General features: G+C 40.1%; 1 protein-coding gene across 4 annotated transcripts in view; it reads right to left on the bottom strand.

Annotated features, from left to right (window-relative positions):
• Positions 1–24188, bottom strand: part of Adamtsl1 (ADAMTS like 1) — a 361048-nt gene that overhangs the window by 46686 nt on the left and 290174 nt on the right. For all 4 annotated transcript variants that reach the window (XM_048355943.1, XM_048356028.1, XM_048356104.1 and 1 more), the window contains 2 exons: positions 11109–11237; positions 1400–1579 (listed from right to left, as the gene is read on the bottom strand). In XM_048355943.1, the coding sequence (XP_048211900.1) occupies positions 1400–1579; positions 11109–11237 (309 nt within the window). The remainder of the gene's footprint in view (positions 1–1399; positions 1580–11108; positions 11238–24188) is intronic.

The raw sequence follows: 24188 nt of genomic DNA, 5'->3' as shown, positions 1-24188 counted from the left end.
AGCTTTCACCTCTGTTCGTAGAGACAACAAGGATGTGTTATTAGTGAGAAAGAAGCATCAGTAAGCACTGTAACTCAGTAGGGCAATGGTTCCTGGGCTCTAGGCTCCAGACTAACAGCCTAGCCACATGAAACCTGAGGTAAAACAAATGACATCCTTCTTTCTCTGAGCCAGTTTTCTGTGGCTTCCTATGATGGTTGGAGGTTTATGTACGCATGGGGTTTCATCCAAGCTAGGCCTCTAAACTCTGAGTGGGCAGGGGTGAGAGAACCTGGGTTTTGGTATCATATCAACTTTGGGTGTGAAAATAGAAGTGTAAAGTTTAATTACTTTCCTCTGAGGAAGTCAGTAATGTATGTTTATGAATGTGTGTGGGGCATGTAATGATTATTTCTCACATTTTCCTTCCCTCCTCCCCTCAGAATGGCAGCTTTCTCAGTGAAAATGCTAGCACAAGTGCTGTAATAATTGCTTTGTTTAAGAAAGCAGGAACACTCCCAAAATAAAGCTTTTTAAAGAACTCTATCTCACTAACCGCTAGACTCAGTGGGAAGGAAAGCAGAAAGGGTAAAGTTTGCAACCTGCAAAATGGCTGAGCCACCCTTGAGCAGTAGCTGGTAGATATTGCCTGGCAATTATTTTTGAGTATCTATGCCAGAAAGTATGCTAGATTCTCCAATCAACAATTCTTATGCTTGGTACATGCACGTGGAGACTTTATGTATACAATAACCTTCCTGGATTTGTAGAAAAATTTCTGTACAGATGGATTTCTCTGAAGAGGGTAATCTACAATTTTAATTTGCTCCTCAAGAAATCCTTAGTATGGAAGAGTTAAGAATAATTGCTTTAGCTGAGTGCAGTGATACACTGTTGTAATCAAGAGGATCATACTTGAAGGCCTGACTTCAAGTGCCAAAGTGTGAGAGCCTATTTGAAAAACAAACTAAAAAGCACAAAGAAATGAGTCATGGCTTAAGTGGTAGAGGACATGAGTAAGCATGAGACCCTTGAGTTCAAAGCCCAGTATGAACCCCCCCCCACCAAAAAAAGCAAATACAATAGTTAGAAGAAGGAGAGAAGGAGGTAAGGAGAAGAAAAAGAAGAAGAGGAGAGGAAGGAGGAGGAGGAAGAGGAGGAGGAAGAAGAGGAAGAAGGAGAAGAAGAATTGTTTTACTTTAGTTAATGTGAATTAACTTGCCAAGGTCATATAGTTAGAGGTGGTTCAAATTCATGTTTACCCAGTCCCAAAGTCTGTATTTTCTGCCTGAAGGTGAGGAAAAGAGATACCAAGTTTACCTTTTACGTCCTATTTCAATCAGAGGCAAAAAAGAGGAAGAAAGTAGGTTAGTCCACCCACAAGTGGGGTCCAGCTGAGATGACAGTGCAGAATGATTACCTAGAATTAGGAGCTGGGTGCTCTCGGTTAGCTCGCCATGAAGATTGGCTGCCCTACAGGCATACAGGCCTTGATCTGAGAGGGATACATTTGTGAGCAGCAAGGAGCCCTCATGCAGATGGTGAGAGGAGCCCAGTTTGCTTCTATTCCTGAACCAAGTCACTTCAGCTTCAGGCACACCTAGGGAAAACAAAACAAAACAAAATGCATCAGCTAAGCATATTCAGGTGAACCCACTTACAACCTCTTGGCTAGCGCTCTGTGGGGCTGCTCTGCAGGAAGCATTTGCCTTAGGTGTCTTCTACCATCCTTAGCCAAGCCAAATAATGCCTTGGACATCTCAGTGGTCTCCAGATCTTTTGCCCTTGAAGAAGACTTCCACAGAGAGGCAGGGAGAAAGAAGCCAGTTAAAAGCAGAGGGAACAGAGGCAGCTGGTCAAGGGCATTTGCCAGGGTAGAAGATACATTCTTTGGAGAGAATATTATAAAAACCAAATGATACATGCATTTTTGAAGATGAAAAAAGGAAAATAAGCGAGGCAAACATGACTCCGAGGAAAAAAAAGCCAGATGTAAGAGTACACTCTGTTTGATTTTATTTCTGTAAGTGAACAAAAGAGGCTTAATCTTGACACTAGATGTAGAAAATATGCATGTTTCCAAAGGCCCCATGTTAAAGGTCTGGAGACCACTGGGTGGGTATGTGGAATCTTTAAGAAGTGGGGCATAGTGAGAGGTCTTTAGGTCATTGGGAACATGCCTTTAAAGGGGATTGTGGGACACTGACATCTTCTTCATTTCTTTGATTTCTGCCTATGATATGATTAGGTTTTCTTGATCACATACTGCTGCTCATTGCCATAAGCCCAGAGCCACAGGCCATGAACCCAAGCCTCTGAAATTGTGAGTCAAAATAACCTCCCCTCTCCTTCATCCTCTCTTCTTCCCTCACTTCTCTCTCTCCTGGCATGCACACTCAGGGACTTGTGCTTGATAGGTAAGTGCTAGGCCACTTGAGCCACACACCTCAATTTCTTTCTGTTTCAGTTATTTTCTGGGTAGGGCCTCATATTTTTGCTGCAGCTGGTCTTGGACTGCAATACACCTATGTATGCATCCCATGTAGCTGAGATCACAGAAGCATTTGCTGTACCCAGCTTGTTGTGAGATGAGGGGCCTCATTCACTTTCTGCCTGGGCTACCCTTGAACCAGTGATCCTTCCAGTCTCTGCTTCTCAAGTAACTATGATGACAGGATTGAGCCTCCATGTCTGGTGAGCCCTTTCTTCTTATGAGTTGGTTTTCTCAGGTATTTTGTTATAATGATAGAAAGTTGACTACTACAGAAGCCTATGCATCTTCTCAAAGCAAAAGAACACAGATGGTGGCATTTGCAGCATTGAACATGGGCCAAAGGAGATTCTGTCTTCTCTACAACCTGCAAGAGATCTGGGAAGATTGTGTGCTGATGAGGGATGAATGCCTGTCTTTTACAAGGCAGAATCTATACCCCAGGGACAACCTGAACAACTTGGAAAAATGTCCTTGTGGTTGTTAGGCAAGTGATCAACTCTGGTCTAGGGAAAGCCTTCCTAGATGGTCTTCCTAAGGGGCTCCAGACTGTGCTGGGAGACTGAAAGTCTGGGGCATTGATCCACCGATCTCCAGAGAGCAGCATCTATGTGGGGCATGTTCAGCATGTCAAATCCTGGAAAACAGGGTCAATGCCAAGAACAGACAAACAGCCAGACCTCTAGCTTAGCACTTTTCCTGAGCCATGATTTTTCCCTTAAGACAGGGGCAGTGATCCCTTTCAGGGTCTTCTTATGTTTGGGGCTAATGAAATTGTCATGGAGTTACTTGTTACTCTAAAGGCTGGGCTAATGAAAGGGGGTGGAGACTTGTATAATACAGCCTTGTCATACCTACAGAGGAGTTCCCTGATTCAGCTTTAACAATATGATATGATGCATGATGCTTCAGGGCACCAGGGCCTGGCTGGTATCTTCTCTCAGTGTACCTAGAGAAAAGATGCAGGTGAAGGGGATAAAAGCTGATTTTTCATTGAAGCACCACTAGGGAGAGCAAGAGCATCATGATGCCTGCCTATGCCAGGTTGCACGTTGGGCCCTGAGTTTAGATTATTACAGTCAATTTTCCTCACTGTTTCTTAAAAAAGCACACTGGAAAATGAGGTCCTATAAACTATTTCTACAAGTATTTGCTCCCTTTGTCTTGAATTGCTACTGTAGCATTTATTGAGGGCATCTTCCTTTAACAAGGGCTGTGGGGCAGCAAATACAAAATGCCTTAAGAGCATCTCAAAGCTGTTCTAGAGGAAGACAGGTAAAGAAAGAGAACTAGACTGAGTGGACCTTTAGCTCCCTCAACAAAAGATCGCTGCCTAGGTAAGCAGGGGAACGAACCTTCCCTGGAACTGTTCTGATTGATGGTAGCCTCAGTGTGTGTTCCCAGAGGCAGTAATACTGGCTCTGTGTTATTCTAGCAGTAAGCCACACTGTTGCTCATCATGTGTCTCCTGGTCAGGGTCTAGACCCCTTCAGGGCAGTGAAAGGCAGAAATACATAGAGTAGAGAGGAAAAATCATAGCCAGAGTGATGGAGGTAGAGAAGGCAGGGGTGGAAAGAGATTTGGGAGCTGCTTCTGGGCTTCTTTAGGAATTAATTGTGAATTTCTTAACTTCCCTTCATTACTCTTTGTCCCATTCATGCACCCACACAAGTAGGCTAGTTGGAAAGCCCAAGACTTGATGTGTCTCAAAAGAGGCGAATTCCTTTAGGAGAAACCGGGGGCTCATGGGAGAAATAGAAATGTTCCGCATAGGAAAAGGTGGAAGGTAGTCACTGATGGTGTGTAAAATTGGAACTAAGTCTGTGATCCTAGCTATTTAAGAGGCTTAGATCTGAGGATCATGTTTCAAAGCCAGCCCAGGCAGGAAAGTCTGTGAGACTCTTATCTCCAATAAACTACTAATAAAAAAAAGTCAGAAGTGGAGCTGTGGCTCAGGTGGTATAGTACAAAAAACCTTAGGGACAGTGCCCAGTCCTTGAGTTCAAGTCCCAAAATTGGTGCAAAAAACCCAAACTAAGCAACCCCAAATCCCGAAACTACAGGACTGATAGTCTTTCCTGGTGAAGGGAAATGATGTGGGAGTTACTCTCTGGTCTACTCATTAGCAAACTTCTCTCAGACTTACTTAATACAAGCCTGCACCATGTGTTAGCTGATGGTTACTACAAGGGCCACATTTTGAGGATTTCCTGCCTGGGACTGTGGACCTTAGGCAGAGAACGACACATGTTTGGAATGACAACCAGTCCTTCTAGGATTATACACAGTATGAAGAAAGAGGAAAAACAACAGAGGCACCAGAGCTCCTTTTCCTTCCCTTAAGGTATGACAGTAGCCTGAGAGAAACTTCATCAGCCCTTGGTTGGGCCAAGAAGTCATTTGGAAATGTATCAGATACGCTTGTCTAAAACTGATGTTCAGAATCCCTTGACATCAGGGGTGTACTGAGTTATGCTAAAATATCCCCAACATTTGCTATAAGCCAAGAATTTTTGAGATGTAATCACTTTTCACAATGACCCCATGAGCCAGTCGCTATTATCAATGCTGTCAGACAGCTGAGAAAAATGGGGCTCAAAGAGAGGAAGAAACCTGCCCAAGTCACATTAGTTTGGTTCCCTGAATTATTACACAGTAAGGGTTCCCTCCTATTTATTTCCTGCCTCTTAGCAAATCATAAATGTACCAGTCCTAGTGTCGAGATGTAATAGAGATAGCTAAAAGTCTAAGATACCCCATCTTTACAAGTATACCCCACAGCCTGCCACTTTCACTCCACCGCCTCTTCAGAGAAAGTCTAAACCTCTGTGTTTTTATTTTTTAAACTATTTTCATTAATTTATTGTCAAAGTGATGTACAGAGGAGTTACAGTTTCATATATAAGGCAGTGAGTACATTTCTTATCACACTTGTTACCTCTTCCCTTATTTTTCTCCCCTCCCAGTGCCCCCACCTCCAGTTGTATAATTGGTTTACAGCATATTGTCTTGTAAGTATTGCTGTTGCATTGATTCTCCTTTTACTCTTGCCTCTCCACTTTGATGTTCCTCTTTGTTTTTATTTCTTGAACAGTCAAATCTTTAAGTACTTCCTACTTTCAGAATTTCTGCTGTCATTGTAACACCATGATCATTGAAAGGAGGAAGATTTCTAGAATCCCTGAGTGCTGGCTTTGTTAGCTCTCTCTTGTTGGAAACTGTAGCCAAATTACAGATATAACTTTTTTTCCTCACCTATTGTAACATGGTAGCACATTCATTTTATCTTCTTTCATGGGTATAAAAAATTGTTACTATAAACGTGATGTACAGAGGGGTTACAGTTATGTAAGTCAGATAAAAAGTACATTTCTTTTTGAACAGTATCACCCCTCCCCTCACTCTCTCCCAGTTATTCCCTTCCACAAGTTGTATAGTTCATTGTCAACATAGTGTTTAGTGAGTACCACTGTTGCATTTATTCACCGTTTGTTCCACCATTTCTGTGTCCCTACTTGCCCTCCCAAAGACAGAAAAATGAACAAACAAGACTAAAGGAAAACAAACCAAAATCATCAACGAAGAAAAACACTGGAACAATCTCTAGAAAATGGTAGCAAATACACGCTACCGTAGAAGCAAGCCTGAAGCTATGTTGTTATTGACCAGCTACTTGGCTATGCTCCTCATTCTGGATTCCCTGTATTATTTGTGTCTAAAAAGCGCAAGAAAAAGAACCGTGTCTGCTTTTCCCCTTGTGGCATATCTTACCAACAACACAATGTTCTCCCTGTTGCTTAAAAGGATCAATAAATGGGTCTAGTCAGAATGGTTTGTAATGGGATACGATTATAAGGATTAGTGCCTTTAATCTCCACTGAGTTGCCAGGAAGCGTGATGCTATAATATCCCTCCCTTTTTCCCTTTAATATCCCAGACAGGATATTCTTGCTAACTGGACCATTTGTTGTATTTGGAAGGCCACTTCCACTATGGCAGCTTGTCAGCACCTTGAGGTAGGGCGTCCAAAGGTGTACTTTTACACAGTAAGTTCTTGAAGCTTTTTAGGTGGGAGGAGGGTGGCTTGGTGCAAGAAAAGAGAAAGGCTATGGTAATTCAAATGTCAGCATTAGCAATTATTCTAAAGAACCATGACAGTCTAAGCTGCTTTTCCACATTTGTCCATACTGACTGTGGCAGATACTCATAGTCATTCATAAAATCTGTTTTCTTCTTTTTTCCTGAGTACCTAGTAAGGATATAAGTTTCCTAGCACCCTTTGCAGTTATTTCCTTGGTCATGTGACCAAGAAAGTGAGAAATAGTGATGTGTGCTTCTTCTCAATGTGACCCTTAAGAACCTTTCCAATGACCCTCAGTCTTAAGGTAACAGGCACTGTGGGGGCAGATCCTATCCAGCAGTCCAGCAATAATTTTTGAACTCTAAGGAAAGCAGCAAATAAGTTTCCCTGGTGTTTCAGCCATTACCTTGGTGCCTACTTGATAACTTAATATGCCACTAATGGATTGTCCATGAACCTTTATTTCTACACTTGGTCTTGCTAATTTTACTTTCTAAGTATGTGCTTTTGTCTTAGGATAAAAGCCTAAAGTGTACTGTACCATAATCTGTGAAAGTATTTAAGATCTAGCACTTGCATACCCCGACGTCCCAGCCTTCATGCTTCTTTCCTCTCTGCCCTCTGTCCTACCAGGTACATGCATTTCTTTCAATGAAGCATTAAAAACTGTGTTCTTTAGGAGGCCTTTCAGGGAGCAACAAGGAGTCACAGAAAAGTGGAAAGTAGGCTCTTTACACACTCCTTCCTTCCTTTCTTTTATCTTCTTTCTTGTTTTTTTTTTTTTTTAAACTCTTATCAGAGAATAAAGAAGAGAATGTACAAGGGACTGGATCCCTATTCCAGAAAATGCCTCTTTGTGTTCATTACTTAATACTTTTTATGCTTTAGGGTTGGGAAGAACTTGTGAGACTGCATTGTATAAGTTGGCACATGTGTGTGAAAGGCTGTTTAATGAAAACCTGCTAACAATATATAATGACAGGAACAGTCTAGGTAAATTATGCAATGTTATTAGACTATTATACCTATCTATTAAAATTCAGCTCATGACACAGACAACTGTTTATTACTGAGTGAAAAAGAATAAATGTAATTGTTAAGAATTATGTTTGGATGCCCATTGTGGTTGAGTTTGGAAAGTGGACTTTGAGTAAGTTGTTTTCTTCCCTTTTTGGACTTTTCTTAGTTTTCTAAAAATTTCCATAAATATTACATACCACATTGTATATTGTAGTTACATTTTTCAGAACTTCTATCTATCCTTCCAGACTCTGAGCTTCTTGAAAATTTATCTTATTCATGTATGTATCTTTGGATTAGGAAACATCTGATCTAACCTGAACTACTACATAGTGAGTAAGAAATACTCAGTGGATACTGAAAATCAACCTCACACAAAATCTTGTTTAAGTAGGTCCTTATGGAGCCACTTTTCTGTCCATTTCTAGGGCCTCAAGTTATTCCTTAAGCTCACAGATTGCCTGCCATTGGCAATATTACTTAGAGAATGTTACCCAACTAGTTAGGTCACTAGGTCCCTGGCTAGACGTAGTAGAATTAACAAAGAATAGAAGAGGGCTATAAGTGGCACTTACAGCAGGAAAACAAAAACAATTCTTTGTTCCATTTGGCATTTAGCAATATTGTCAGTATGTGAACTGGAGACGCAACTCAGTGATGATTTTCTTCTCCAGAAAAATTTATCATGTGCTCAAAGTCAGGCTCTTTCCCACCCACTGTGAATACATGTCTTACTTAACAATAAACATAATGACAGAGACACAAAGATTTATTTGTAGTTAATTAGGACTAAGACAAATGACTTGAATGCATAAAAACAAATATAAATACTATAATGTCATAGCTAGGTAAAAAGTGGATTTAATGACCTACGATTTCACTCTAAGATACCCTAATGAGTTTCTGGATGGAGCTCAAGGGTCATGACCCAAGTGGCATGGGGGGTGGGCCACATTTATTTCAATGTTCTGCCTCTCCATTTTAACAGTTTTCTCTCTAGTTCTCTAAATTTCCTTCAATGGCTGAATTCTTTGTTGCTCGTTCCTCCATTATTCTCTAACTCTCACGAATCCCAACCCTCAAGAAAAGACTCCTGGTGTCCTGACTGAGCACCCCTCTAGCATGCATGGCGGGTGCTTTCCCAGAAATAAACCACCACAAGTGTGGAAGGAAAGTGCCCCAGGGACAACCGGGACCCAGCTTGGACTGACCGGTCCCCGGAGTCGGCTGTCTGGGACCCAGGAAAGGCGCTCATGTGGAGGAGGCAGAAGTCTGAATCCACATCAAATACTGGGCCTTCTCCGACTCTGAGCTGGACTGGGGTGTCTGGCCTGCTGCTTACCTAGAACCCTTCACTCCTCACCCTGCCATAAATAAGGCCAAGGCCAAACTCAGCTCTAAGAGGTGGATTCCTGGTGGGTGCGGCCTGGGGCGGAGCCGACACAGGCTGTGCCTGCCCCCTGCCTCAAACCTGCTCCAGGTCCTATGTAAGGACAGCAAGCATTTTCTGGCTGAGACCTGCGCTCACACTGACTGCTCTGCAGAGGTCTGACAGGCACAGTTAATATCTGTACAGCAGGGGCATCTCATTTGTGGTCAGCTCTACCACAAGTATCTTACTCCCTAACCCAACACTGAAGGGCCTGAGAAATTTGGTTCTAGAAGGTTTGTTGATGAGGCTAGCTATAGTTGCTAAGGGAAGCTTTACAAAGGAAAAGCTGATATGCAGCTGTTTCAAAGGTAGATTTTGAGCACAGGTATCTTGAAACTACTAGGGCATTTCAGAGAAAGCAGACCTGGCTTTTCTCTGGAAACAACATGACCTAGAACAAGATCTTCCTCCTGTTTTCTCTAGAATTTTTTTTTTTTTTTTTTTTTTTTTGCTATTATGATTGATATAAGGCAATGGAGCTAAAATCTAAGATGAGCTATTCCTGAGCTGGTGCATCACTGCTTGTCAGCTTTGCAGTCATGACATAAGGGAGGAAACTGGGTTTGGGTGTGAGCATGCTGTGAGAGGGAGCATCTGTGGACATGGCAAGCAGGAGATGGTAGCTGCCCACTGGCACAAGAGCCGTTCACTTATTCATTCCACAGTGGGATAATTGCAATTTACCCCTAGGGTTCCCTACTTCCACTCTGCTGTGACTCCCTCCTAGCTCCCTGAAAGGCCTCCTAAAGAACATAAATGTATACAATTAGTGCTTGTCCAACAAAGAAACACAGGTTCCGTGGCTTCCCTCATTTGTAGCAATTAGAATGTGCCTATAAATCTATAAGTAAACCCAATGGATAGTAAAAGACAAAAAATTACACTTGGACATGATAAATTAAACAACACTTTAAATAATTCACACAGTGAAACCCAGGGAAGATATTCTTAGGAGAGGATCACAAGGGTTCAATAGCTATGTGCATATGATCATATAAAATGATGTTTATTGAAATAAACTCCAAGAGGTAGAAACAAGAGACTTTTTATTTTTCTTTCTTTTTCCTTTTTGTTGCTGTTTATGATTTCTGTACCTTCTGTCTTATATTTAAGTTTATCTGATTTGGGGAGGGGAAGGGGAAGCACAGAAACAATAGGACAAAGTGTGAACTAATTCATCAGTGATACTCACTAGACACTATGTTAGAAATGAACTATACAACTTGGGATGGGGAGAGGTATGAGGAGGGAAAAAACTGGAAGAAAATAAGGGATAGGTGACACTGTTCAAAAAGCAATGCACTCATTACCTGACTTATGTAACTGTAATTCCTCTGTACATCATAAAAATAATTAAAAAAGAATGCTAGTTTAGACAGGAACTGGTGATTCAGGCTTGTAATCCTAGCTACTTAGAAGGCTAAGATCTGAGGATCCCTGTTTGAAGCCAGCCCAAGCAGGAAAGTCTGTGAGATTCTTATTTCCAACTGTGCACTAAAAATCCAGAAGTAGAAATGTGGCTCAAGTGATAGAGTGCTGGCCTTGAGCATAAACACGCAAGGAATACCCAGTCTCTGAGTTCAAACCCCAGGACTGGCACACACATATACAAAAAATAATACCAATTTGAAATTCCATCACCTTTTAAAAATATCTCATTTGTTCTACCCAGAATTAATCTTTTTTTTCTTTTTTTATTGTCAAAATGATGTACAGAGAGGTTACAGTTTCATACGTTAGGCATTGGATATATTCCTTGTATTGTTTGTTAACTCCTCCCTCATTCCTCCCTCCCCCTTTCCTTTTTCCCTCTCCCCCCATGAGTTAGTTGTTCAGTTGGTTTACACCAAACAGTTTTGCAAGCACTACTTTTGTAGTCGTTTGTCTTTTTATCCTGTGTCTCTCGATTTTGGTATTCCCTTTAGAATTAAGCTTTTATTCTCTAAATTTCCTCTTCCAATGTGACTGAGGCTCATGCTTGAGTTTTTCTACTAGCACTGAGTCACTGAGAACAGAATTTGCTTTTCATTTGTCTTTGTATCCTCCAGCCTGGCACAGGCTTCTGTCACCCTCGGAATAAATGACCACAGGCATGACTTTCTCACCTGCAACTTGGCAGTTAATTGTCACGTTCACCCCCTGCACTGTTTTGAGAGTGCTTCCTATATCCACTGTGACCGCGGGCTTCTCTGTGTTGACCATCGTCATCCGTGATGCTTTCACCAGTGGCTTTCCTGAAGATGACACAATGTGAGGATGTTAGAAGATGGTGGCTGTGGAATTCAGGCACTCTTTTGAGACACAGGATAATTAACAAGGAATGAATCATCTTCCTAGGCTTTTCCCACAAACCATGCTTTTCTCTTGGAAAAAAAACAAAAACTCAACTGCATATTATAAACCATGGAGCCATTTACTCATACCTCTTATTTTCTTTTATTGTGATCATTCCCCTGGGCACTATGTTGAATAAGGATGGTGAAGTGGGTTTTGGAGTGGTGAGTGATGTTTCATTTGTGACTTGGATATTTTTGGATTTGGTAAAAGATTCCAGATCCTATTTAAGTCTTTTATTTCAGCTATTCTTCCTCTGGAACTATGCAGGCATAGGAACAAGGAAGTCTTTCCTTGTTAACAACATATAGAGAAGGAAGTTCTGCTCCCCACTTTCTCTAGTTTCCCCAAAGGGACACTTGCTGCTGGAAAGGAGGGAGTTCTGGTCCCTCCATGGAGAAACTTTACTACCATGGGGAGGTGGCAAGGTCCTGACTCTTGCATGTTTCTCCACATCACTCCTGGTGATGGTGAAAAGCCTCCTCTTCCTTAATTCCAACTCCATGTGGGGATGGGGTGCTTCGTATCAGGTGGACCCTCCAGCAGAGATTGCTATGTGGTGGGTGATGTTTGACCAGAGGTGAGTAGTTATTTTCTAAACATCTGGATATGCTATCCTTTTGCTAAAGAGAATAAGCTTTTAATCCTTTTTATTTTCCAGTGTTGGGACTAGAACTCAGGGACTGTGCACACTAGAACAAGTCCTCTACCTCTGAGCTACATCTACAGCCCTTGAGTTTTTGTAAACAGCTTTACTATGCAGTCCAAGATGGCCCTGAATTCTTGATTCTCCTGCCTCCACCTTTTCAGTGGCAGCATTCTAGGTATGAATCACCATGCTGGGCCTGGTTAGGTTTTCTGTATTTGATTCCCCCCCCCGCCCTAGAACTCATTGACAATTCCTGGTAGTTGGTTTCCTCAGCTGCAAGTTTGGGATTTATGAGTTGCAAGTTTGAGAAAGCCCAACAAGTTTACAGTTGTGTGAGTTTCCAAAGTCTCTAGCCATCTGCTTTTCTCTCCCCGCTTTGCAGTCTTAGATGCATTCTACATATCATGTTCAGAGTGTTCAGTTGTACTTGTATCAGGAGGAATAGGAAACACTGCAACTATTCCATCTATACTGTCTTTCTGGAAGTGGAAGTCCATTGTACAATATGTTTTAATAGGCTTTTATCAGCTGGGGAAATATATAGCACTGCATGCACATGACCATAAAATTCAACAAAAAGATTCATTTACTGAGCACCTTGGGGAAATAAGGGTCCACATGAGATCATTTCATATACCTAAACTTAATCTTTTGTAAGTCAAATGGATTTAATTTTGCTTTAACCATTTATAGGCAGGGCATTCTATGGTGCCATTCACCATATGAATGAAAAAAAAACCAACTTATTTCAGGAAATGCTGTTTGGAATCTTAGACCTGCTTTTAAGCTTTTTTCTTTCCCTTTATCTTTTCATCCCTTATTCCTTTTGCACAGTCACCTAGCCTTGGGTTAGAAGCTGTCCTTCCTTCTTCCCTCCCGTTGTAATAGTCCTCTAGGAAGAGGTAATTAAGCTAACTGGGGGTATATTTAAGAGTGGAAACTTGAATCCGGTCTGAGGAGCTCACATGAGAGGACTTAGGCTTTCCATATCCATTATGACTATTTAGGATTTTTTTCCCTCTTATTTCCTCTATCTTCCATATTTGAGATTATGAGTATATGACCTGATATGAAGACAAGTAATTCCATATTATACTGTTTGTTTCTATAATAGGTGCAGGGTTATGATGGGAGATATCAGTGGGTATAACACTGAAATAATACTGCATACTTAACTCCTAACCTTAAGAATATTATTAGTAACATATTAATTGTACAATGGATCTAAGAAGAATTTTTGTGCTATGATCTAATGATACCATTCCCTCTGGTTAGACAGTTGCACACACAGAAAAACTGGTTTATTTCTGCTACTCTTTTTCCTTTTTAGAAATCTTTTACTCCCTTCTTCTCTCCATCCCCTCTTCCCCCTTCCCTCTACTCCGCTTGCTCTCTTCTTCTCCTTCTTCCCTATCTTTTCTTTTTCTTTCTTTCTCTCCCTTCCCTCCTTCCTCCATCTTCCTTTCTTCCTCCCTCCCTCCCTTCCTTCCTTCTTTTCTTCCCTTCCCTGCCCTACCCTCCTTTTCCTTCCTTCTGTCATTCGTTCCTTCCTTCTTTCCCTCCCTCCCCCCCTTCCTCCCCCCCCTTTTCTCCATAGGTTCTCACTACTTAGCTCAGGATAAGGGCTACATACCATGTAGTCCTTCTGCCTCATCCTCTCAGTTGCTAGAATTACAGGTATGCTCTGCCATGCCTGGTTTCTTGCTGATACTATTGCCCAACTAGTTTCTTCCTGTGGCAACCAGAGTGATATTTCTAAAATATGAGTCCGATTATATACCTTTTCTGCTTAAAATTTCCAGTGCTTTCTCACGACCAAATACTTTCTACAAAGTAAGGCCCAATTGTTTTCCTCCCCTGCTCACTGAGGCCACACTCACCACCAATCACTGAGTTCTACCTTGCATCCTTTTCTTCCACTTCATATCACCATCTGATCTCCGAAATAGCAGGAATGACATTCCTCTGCACCCCCCCCACCCCCCCCGCCAATCCCCGGCACATGGAAGGAAGGTTCTCAGCAAATACTTAAGTAAAAAAATATGTTAAGTAAAAAATTGAGAGACAAAGGGTAAATTAAGAGAAACAACAACAAAAGCAATACTTGCAAAACTGTATGGTGTAAGGGAACTGAAAACCTCAGGGGGGGAAAGAGGGAGGGGGGAGGGGGGTATGAGGGACAAGGTAATAAACAGTACAAGAAATGTATCCAATGCCTAACGTATGAAACTGTAACTTCTCTGTACATCAGTTTTATAATAAAAACTTAAAAAAATATGTTTGCCAGGCCATGCAAATTATCTGAAGAAAATTGAGATATAGGCAGGTAAAATATGACTGTCTTTTATATAGAAAAGGAATTGAGACTCACAAAGTATTCATGGCTTGTTCAAGACCACGTAGCTGGCAAGTAGTAAGGTCAAACTAGACAGCAGATCTTTGACCTCAAATCCAGCTCTTGTGACACGGGGTAGCAAATCCTCGTCTGCAGACTGGCTGCCTCAGAATCCCCAGGGTCCTTGTTAAAAACATAACCTGTCCTGCTCCAGTACAAGAGTTGCCTCACTGTATTATAAAAACAACCGTGCCAATGGGGAAATGAGGCGACGGACCAGAGTTTTAGACTCACAATTACCAAGTTATTTTTCCTACAGGAATTTTAATAATAAAGGTGGGTTTTATAGCTGCAAGTGTATAGCTATAAAATTCAAATGTCACTGAATTAAATCCAGCCCTTAATTAATTATGCTGAGCTTTTGCCGAAAAGTAATGGCCCCTTTTCCTGTCAGCAGAGGTGCTGTTATTAACACAGACTACTTCTTACACGTTCCTGTTGGCTTCAGGAACCATTTTAAAAACAAAGTTACCTAAGTATTCATAATCAATGGTAGTTTGCAATAAAATCAATGTCCCTTAATCCATCAATTCTCTTACCTATGTCAGAAAATGCCTATACATATTTAGTTTCACTCTTCATGTACTACACCTGAGAGTATATGGAAGTAGGGGTGGCATGGGTAGTAGAAGTATTAGTTTTTGTTTTTAGTATGATCCTAGATGATTGTGAAATGCAACCAAGTTTAATATGCAGTGCATATTCAGTTTTGTTTTTCAGATTCTTTTTGTCTGTAGTGTCAGATTCTTTTGTCTGATTCCCTTATTAGAATCATTCAAGGTGAAGTTTTTACTTTAATGGGAAGCTAAATGAAATTTGTTTGATCTTAGATCACTTGAACGATCATGTGGGCACTGAGTATTGGTATGTAAGGGCTGCCAGGAGACACCAGTGCTTATGCTTGTTGTGCCTCACACTGATATTAGCTAGCATTAATTATAGAAGTGAACTAGGAAGAACAATGGTGAGTATGGTGGTACAGGCCTGTAATCTCAACTCCTCAGAAAGTAGAGGGAGGAAGATAGTGCTTTGAAGTCAGACTAGATGAAGTTAGCATGAGACTGTGGGGGGAAAAATCCTAAGAGCAAAAAGATCAGAGACATGGCTCAAGTGGTAGAGTGCTTGTCTAGCAAGTACTGAGTTTGAGCTCAGTACTGTTTTTGCAACAATTAATTCAATCTCTAGTATTGCAAAGCAAAACAAAAAGAATTAACTAAGAAGAAGAAAAAAAGGAAAGATGAAGACAAGAGTGAAATGATAAATACTATATTTTTCATAAGACAATGTTAGAAATGATCATGGAACATCAGAGCAGATGAAACAGAAAAAGTGTCATGAGAGCAGAGTCACCATCACAGAACCCTGTGTAGCATGATTTGCACACCAGCCCCAGTACTGTGCACATGAGTAGCCATGTAAGTTGAGAAAACTATTAGGCTTTGGACAACATTAGTAAGCAAAGTTTAAATCCAAACAAATCTATTGTGTTACAGATAATTGACTTAAAAATATCATTGAATGACTTTATTGAATAGGCCTTCCTTTCAGTTCTTCAATATTGGCAGTCACAGATGTTATCTGAAAGTTATTTTATTCTACCCTTAGCCATCAAAAATGAATTATAGTTCAAGGACTTTAGATTTTCTCTGTTCCCCTAGAGCTGAGTTAGTCCAGGATGTGTGCATGTGCACTCATTCTCAGGAACGGACTAGCTGCAGATGACTGGGGAAATAAGCAATGATAGAAACAAGGAGGAACAGGAGGCAGGTTTGGCTATTGCCTGCATGTTCTGGAATGGTTAAGTGGGTTTAAACTTTTGAAGCCAAATCTAATGTTTGGCAGTCTTCCTAGAGTACTGGTATGATACAAATTTAGAATTACATTCATCAAGATTGAATAGCAAAAGTGCATAGTAACCTAGTGGTAGCTTGAAGTGGCTATGGAATGAAGAGTGACAGCCTGTCAGGTATCTGGATTCCATCATTCTATGGCTACCGAGGCTTAGGCAAGTTATTCTACTGCCCTGTGCCTTGGTTTTCTACATAGATCATTGTTGAGTAAAGTAAGTAAATTTGTACATATGAATCTATTAGAAAAATACTTTTAGCACAATATACCATTTCAATACATGGAAGCTTCATCAGTATGATCTCTGTTACAACTTGATGAGGAAATACTATGAAGAACAGTAATGGGAACTACTGGTAAAATTAAGAAACAGTAAGGCCAATGAAAAGTAAGAGGAAAAGGACAGATGGTAGGAGAGAAAATGAATCTGTCACTGAGTAGGAACTAAAATAGGCTTCCATTTTTTTTTCCAAGACTAGCACTCTGCCACTCGAGCCACAGAATCACTTCTAGCCATTTTCTATATATGTGGTGCTGGGGAATCGAACCCAGGGCTTCATGTATACAAGGCAAGCACTCTTGCCACTAGGCCATATTCCCAGCCTTAGGCTTCCATTTTGCACTCTAAGAGTTTCAATATAATTAGGAGAGGAAATAATTTAGATATGATGTATTTTCCTTAAATGGCTATCAGTACCTAGACAGATACAGCAAATGTAGAAAGTACATAAGGCTGGTATTGTTGGCGACCTGGAAAAAATCATTCTTTGCTGAGAAGCTATGAAACCACATATGCCAGTGGCCTGGTAACTTCCATGAGATTGTCCAAGAAGGCAGCTCTGATATCCATGGCATACCCAAGTCTCAATTCAAGAGAAGAATAAAGGAGAGAATGCAAAGAGAAGAAAGATAGGTAAGCACATGTGAATGTTTATGAACATTGCTTTAAATTAATTCATGCTTCTTAATTTAACAAGATCAAAGGGGGAAAAACGGTGCCAGTTTTTGCTTTTCTACATTTTTTAATATAGATAAAATTGTCTGTTTTAATTAAAAACACAGTTATACCTAGTAATAAAATTATTTGAATTTAAGAACTTGGTGCTGGTGGCTCACACCTGTAATCCTAGCTACCCAAGAGACTGAGATCTGATCTGAGGATTGTGGTTTGAAGCCAGCCTGAAGAAAATCCACTAGACTTTCATCTCCAACAAATTATTCAAAAAAAGCAGGAAGTAATGCTGTGACATAAGTGGTAGAGTGCTATCCTTGAGCAAAAAGAAGCTCAGGGACAGTGTCCTGGCTCTGAGTTCAAGTCCCAGGACCAGTATGTGTGTATGTGTGTGTGTGTGTGTATGTGTTGTACGCATGCACACACACACAAATCAACAAGATTTTACACATTTGACATCAGTAATAATTGTCTACTAATGTCTAGAGACTATTTCTTTCTAGCTGGAAATTTTCAGAATCTTATGACCAGGCAATTCCAACATGAATTCGTTTATCACTGATAACACTCAGATTAACATGTGAGTTTAAAAAAAATTGTCTGATTTTTTCTTTCACATATTATAACTCAGAAATGAATTCTTTGCTGTCCAGCTGTCTTTCTTTGATGATCTAGTTGGCTTCTACTTCCTAACTCCTGAGTCAGTTTTTGAGTTTTCACTCAAATCTATTCACCTATGCCCTTGGAGAACAATTCCTCTCATCTGTTATTTTATCTAAGACTTCACTGAAAAAGCTTTACATCTTTGCCATCTAGTTTCTATTCTCCACATACGATGTGGAGTCAAATTTCAATGTTAGTGTGGGTAAGTAGAGTTCATAGCTGGTAGTTGGGTTGGGGGGGGGGCATTGCTGCCCTTTACAGAACTCTCAGGTCCAGAAGCGATCTTTATAAATAGAAAGTGTATCTGTTTAAAGCTTCTCTCTTTACAATGAGGAGACACATTTGTATTTCTGAATCAGCTTCTAAATTTGGAAACAAGGCAAATACTTGCCCGAAAACAATCATATTTGAGTAATATTAAGAAAGAAATATTTAAAAATGAGGAGGAGGTAACAAGTTGAACAAGAAATGTACTCACTGCCTTACATATGAATCTGTAACCCCTCTGTACCACACTTTGACAATAAAGAAAAAAGTTTAATAAAAAAAGAAATAAATATTTTTTTATCATCCAAGCCATTGCATCTAATCAAATAAATTTTGCTTGCACTGGTAAATCCTTTGGCTATCTCTGAGAAACAATGCATGTTATACAAGCAGAGATATAGAACACGGCACTTTTACCCAGAGGGTATTGATTGCTCCAGGTTTAGAAGACAAATAGGTTTATTCCAAAAAAGAATTTTTAAAAACTTGAATTGGGTGAGTTTAGTTAAACAACAAGTTAAAATTGTGTTGTTTAGAGGTTATTTTTGGTTTGACTTCTCTAGAAAAATGGAAGATCTACCAACAACATTGATTCATTTGCCCTAGGCTCCCCCCCCCCCATTTTTTACTTCTTTTTTTCTTTCTTATTTATTGTAAAAGTGATGTACAGAGAGGTTACAGTTTCATACGTTAGGCCTTGGGTACATTTCTTGTACTGTTTGTTACCTCCTCCTTCATTCGCCGCAAGCAATGAGATGAACATGAGCTGTGTCCTTCTGACAGGGTACAGTTGGCAGAATAATGACCTTGTAAAGACTCTGTGCCCTAATCCCTGGGCCTGTGGCATGGCAAAGGGGAATGAAGGTTGCAGATGGAATTAAAGTTTTTAATGAACTGGACTTAGAAAGATGATCCTAGGTTATCTAGTTGGGCCCAATCTAATCACTCAAGCTCTTACAGAAAGAAGAGGAGGGTGAGGAATGTGTAGATAAGGCAACATGAGGAGGGCTCAACCCACCACTGCTCACTTTGAAAATGGAGGCCAAGAGCCAATGAATGCAGTAGCTTCTAGAAGCTGAGAATGGCACTTAGTTTATGATCAACAAGAACTAAAATTTTCCATCAACCTGAATGTGCAGAGAGGATTCTTTCCTGGAGCCTTCAAAAAGGAAGGCTGATCTAAAGAACTATAAGATATTTGCATTGTTTTAAGGACTCTAAATATGTTGCAGTTTGCTATGTCATAAATGGAGAATGAAGACACAATCCCTAAATACTATTTACATCACAATATGTAGGTATAACAAAGAACTCATGTACATGGCTAATAAGTATAGAAAATGTTCACTATGCAAATGTAAGCTAAAATCATAATAAAATACTCTTTCTGTCTGTGAGGATTGTTATAGTAAAGATGAAAGAAAATAATAAGTGTTTGTAAGGATGTGGAAAAACCAGAGGCCTTATACATTGCTGATAGGAATGTAAAATGGTACTGTCACATTGGAATATATTTGGTGGTTTCTTAAAAAGGTAAACATGACTGGGTATTGTGTCTCACTCATGTAATCTGATTTACTTGGAAGGCAGAGAGCAGGAGTATGAAGATTCAAGGCCAGTTATGGTAAAAAAAAGTTACTGAGACTCAATCTCAACCAATAAGCTGAATGTGGCAGCTTTATTTTTATCGTCTCAGTTATGTGGGAGTTATAAACAGGAGGCCCTCAGTCGTCTAGTCTATACCCTGTAACCACAAGTCTACTCCTAGGTACATATAGCAAAGGAAAATAAAACACATGTTTACACAAAAACTTGTGAATGTGTATGTTTTTTAGTACATTATTATTCATTACAACCAAAAAAGCAGAAACTATTCAAACATCCAGCATCTAGTGAATAAATGAATAAAAAGTGGCCTATATATACAATGAACTATTATTCTAATATAAAAGGAAGGAAAATATTCTGTAAAATGAGTTAGTTAGCTATTAAAAGGAATGCAACATACATGGACATATCTTAAAAACTGCTACCTGAAAGGTGAGGGGTGGGGCCAATGGAAGGAGTGGGGGAGAAAGTAGCCATAATAGGCAATGTATATCTATCCTATGAAGTTAAGAAAACAGAAGGGAAAGGGTAGATTGTGAGGGATGGGGGAAATGATGAAAGGAATGATATCAATCAAGATTCATTGTATGCATAAACTGCTTTGTTGAGTGGCAACTCTTTTGTACAAATACTTTAAGATAGTAAAAATATAATAAAAAAGTTGTTCTCAGTGTGGTAGTAGACATACAACAATAAATACAGCAGAAACCCATTGAACTGTGTACTTCAAGTGGATGGTTTTGAATGGCATATGAATTATAGCGTGAAGAAGTTGTTAAGAATAGAGGAAACTTTATTTGTGGTGATATCTACAAAACGATATCAATTTGCCAAATACATCTCAGATTTGTGAACTCAAAATGAATTTTTTTTTGGTATAAAAATCATGTGTCTAGAAAACTGAAAAGCCAGGTTTGACCTGATTCAAAGGTTTTCTTAAAGGCTACCCATGATCATCATTGCGTCTACTAATTAATTATTTTGCATAAAAATGAGGGAGAATTGGAATTTCTTTGCATGTGACATTCTGTTTCACTGGGGTATCTTCAGTATAAATGTGTGGAATTCTTAGACATAAGGAAATAAGACTCAGGCATCCTTCTCCTGAATATTCCCAGGTGTTATGGCTTCCTTCTCCTCTCCTTAAGTCCATGACTTACCCTTTTTAGACATTTCTTCCAGTGCTCATGTGTCAGGCTACCATGTGCCTGTCTCTATTACCTCTTTTAATTCTTGTGAACATGAGGGTCCTCAGGAGAACAAGGTAGTAAGTGATTATTCTATCATAATTTATTTTTCATGTTCCACTGCAGAATGCTGGAGAAGGGGTACCATATTTAACATGGCTCTATGACACATGGTCTCTTCTAAAGACTGTCAAACAAGACATGGCACACTCTACTATCTGCCAACCATTCATCTGTCCACATCTCACTGGGATTATTTTTCTGGGTTTGAGATGGGCTTGCTTGGATCATTTATACTCCCTTATTTGTTTCTTCCACTCTATTGGGAGCTGTGCAATTGGGATTTCCCTGCTGTACTCTCATCTGTTTTAATGTGAGTCCTGTAGGAGCTTTTTTTTTTTTTTTTTGCCAGTCCTGGGCCTTGGACTCAGGGCCTGAGCACCATCCCTGGCTTCTTCCCGCTCAAGGCTAGCACTCTGCCACCTGAGCCACAGCGCCCCTTCTGGCCATTTTCCATATATGTGGTGCTGGGGAATCGAGAGCTTCATGTGTAGGAGGCAAGCACTCTTGCCACTAGGCCATATTCCCAGCCCCCTGTAGGAGTTTTGATGTGCTTTCTACAGTTCTGTGCTTGAGGAGAGAAGCTATGAATTTGGCCACTTAACATCCTGCCAGGTAATGAGGTCTCCTTAATGGCAGCTTGAATCATCAGTCAGTGGCTATTACCACATGGTTCTGTGTACCATTGGCACACAGTCAAACCTGTCTACATTTCCTTTTGATCTAGTGCACGAGCACATTTTCTTTTGTCAGTCTTTGCTACTTACACAAAGGTTCTCTCTGAATCTAGCTAACTATGCTGTGATTAACAACCACTGTATGAAAAATTCAGAAATGTACATTTGAAATGGCTTGTGTTATGAAAAGCTTACACAATTGCTTGTCTTTTATTGCAGGTACTAAATCATGATGAGGAGGGGCAGAGAAAGAAGAATGTCAAGAAACTGTCTTTTATTTTCCCAGTGAGGCTTCTCTGATCTCTTTATTAGACACAATATGTGTCAGCTACTCAACTCACAAAAAGACAAAAGAATATGCCAGGAAAGGAGAAAATTTCATCTCTCCCTTCCTGTGAAAACTTCCGATGAGCTCATTTGTGTTCTCTCCTTTCAATGAAAGATACACCCATTTCTCAGCCATCATCTACTTCTCATTTTCCATTGATGATGTCAGGCAGGCCTTATAATATCTCTTTCATGATCTTATAAAACCAAGGACAACTAAAAAACATTTCCCTTTTGGTTATGATCTCATCCGTGGTCCACACCTGGAGAGGCTCTCATCTGCATGGGCAAATGGAGCTAAATTCCACTGGTTCAGACCAAACAGTTTACCAGGAAACAACTGCTTTCCTTCAAAATACTGCCTATGCCATTAAAGTTGGAATAGTTTCTGAGCACTGTGGTCCAGTGGGGAATTTGGCAGGCAAGGTAGTTCTCCAATCTCTCTGCTTGTACCTGTGTGCATCAGAAATTCCTTTTTTTTCTATCTTGTTTATATACCAAGAACTCCATAATTAAAGTCTGTCATGTTTTGGTTACAAACTTGTATTCTTCTGCTTCAATCCTTTCCTCCAGCATTAACTACTCTCATATCCCATAAGTCATGAAACAGACACCCAAATAAATAAATTTAGAAGGTAGGAATTGTGTGCCAGTGACTAGGTTTACACAGCTGCGACCAACTTGGATTATCCAGAGAGGGAGATAGAGAAGTCCTGGTCATCTCTATGCTGAGAGACACCTGTACTCTCAAATCTCTGAGACTCAGGAGATAAAATCAAGATACAATGATGGAGAAGTTTGGATAGAAGGAAAAGGCACTAAAAACAATATTTTGCAGGTCTAAACAGGGTAGGACAAGGAAGGTTCAGTAGAACTGGCATGTTTGTAACAAAATAGTGTTTCCATCTTTAAAGAAAAGTTTTGTAGCGAGTAAGCATTAGAACTAAGTTGAGTTGGATTGGGTGAATCTGAAGGACACTGAATCCAGTGTGTATGTGTGTGTGTGTTGGGGGGAGGGTATGGCATGGGGGAGGGATTCTCAATTTGAGACATTTTGCTTGTAGGCCAGCAAGCGTTCATCAGGCTTTCCTCCTTGTGACCCATGTGAAATATTCCTTATCACAAGGCACCTCCTTTGTGCTGAATGCAGGTGCCCTGAGCACTTTCCAGATGGTGAATTCAGCTTCCTCAGCTGCCACTAGGGCATTGAGATAAAGTTGCTCAAAAGCAGAACATGTGTGAGCATTCTGGTCACTGAACCGGGGTTTCCCATACCATAAATATAAGTAAAGGCTGATTTTATGCCTTACACTTACACTAATAGTAGTATGTAGCAAATTTTGAGTGCATGCTATCTTCCAGGCATCATTTCAAGCATTGCTTATGAGTGAAGAATATATCTAATCTCCATAAGAATGTTGTGGGTCAGATATGATTATCATCACCATTCTTCAGATGAAAAAATTAAGTCAGCAGGTGAAGGAAGGTGTGCAGAGTTCTACAGCTCAGGAAGTGACAGAGTTGTGATTCAAATGTACACCTTGAGGTGCCAGAGCCCACAGGCTTAACAGCCAGGCCATGCCTGCTCTTGTGACTCATTATGAATAACTTTTCCTGGATTTGGTGCACATAGGAGAACTGGCAAGACTTAAACTCAATACTTTTTTAAGTGACATCATGGGGACACCTGAGTATCTTGAACCTCAAGACTTTTTCTTTCTGTTAGACGTATACTTCAGGCAAAACTTGCAATTTCTTGAAGAAAAAAATGGCTGAGATTTACAATAAGGATTTGATTGCAAGTATACTAATCTACATTTGCAAAATGTTTAAAGATGAACACTGAAAATTACTCAGAAACAAACTAGGCTCAATTTTTTTTTTTTTTTAAATCTCAGCCCGGGTGTATTTCATTTTAGAGGAAACATTGTCCACATTGAGTGTAGACAATGAATGTGGACAATGTTTCTGGCATTGAGACCAGCTCTTCTACATACCTGCAACCTGTGTGAACTCATAACAACTCTGAAGTAGTATCAGTTCCATGTTTTCATGCGGCTGAGATCTGAGACCCAGTGCGGTACACATTGCAGGAGATAATATAGATAGGAAACAATGTAACCGGAAATCAAATTTAGAAATGCTTGAGATCTATTTCCTCCTCCAAATTATGTTACATTTAAGTCATATGTTATAGCCTACCGAGTAGCATCTTTTT

Source organism: Perognathus longimembris, chromosome 1 (assembly GCF_023159225.1).
Source record: "Perognathus longimembris pacificus isolate PPM17 chromosome 1, ASM2315922v1, whole genome shotgun sequence".
Taxonomy (NCBI): Eukaryota; Metazoa; Chordata; class Mammalia; order Rodentia; family Heteromyidae; genus Perognathus; species Perognathus longimembris.
Note: the sequence above shows the minus strand (reverse complement) of the source record. Positions and strands in the feature narration are given on the sequence as shown.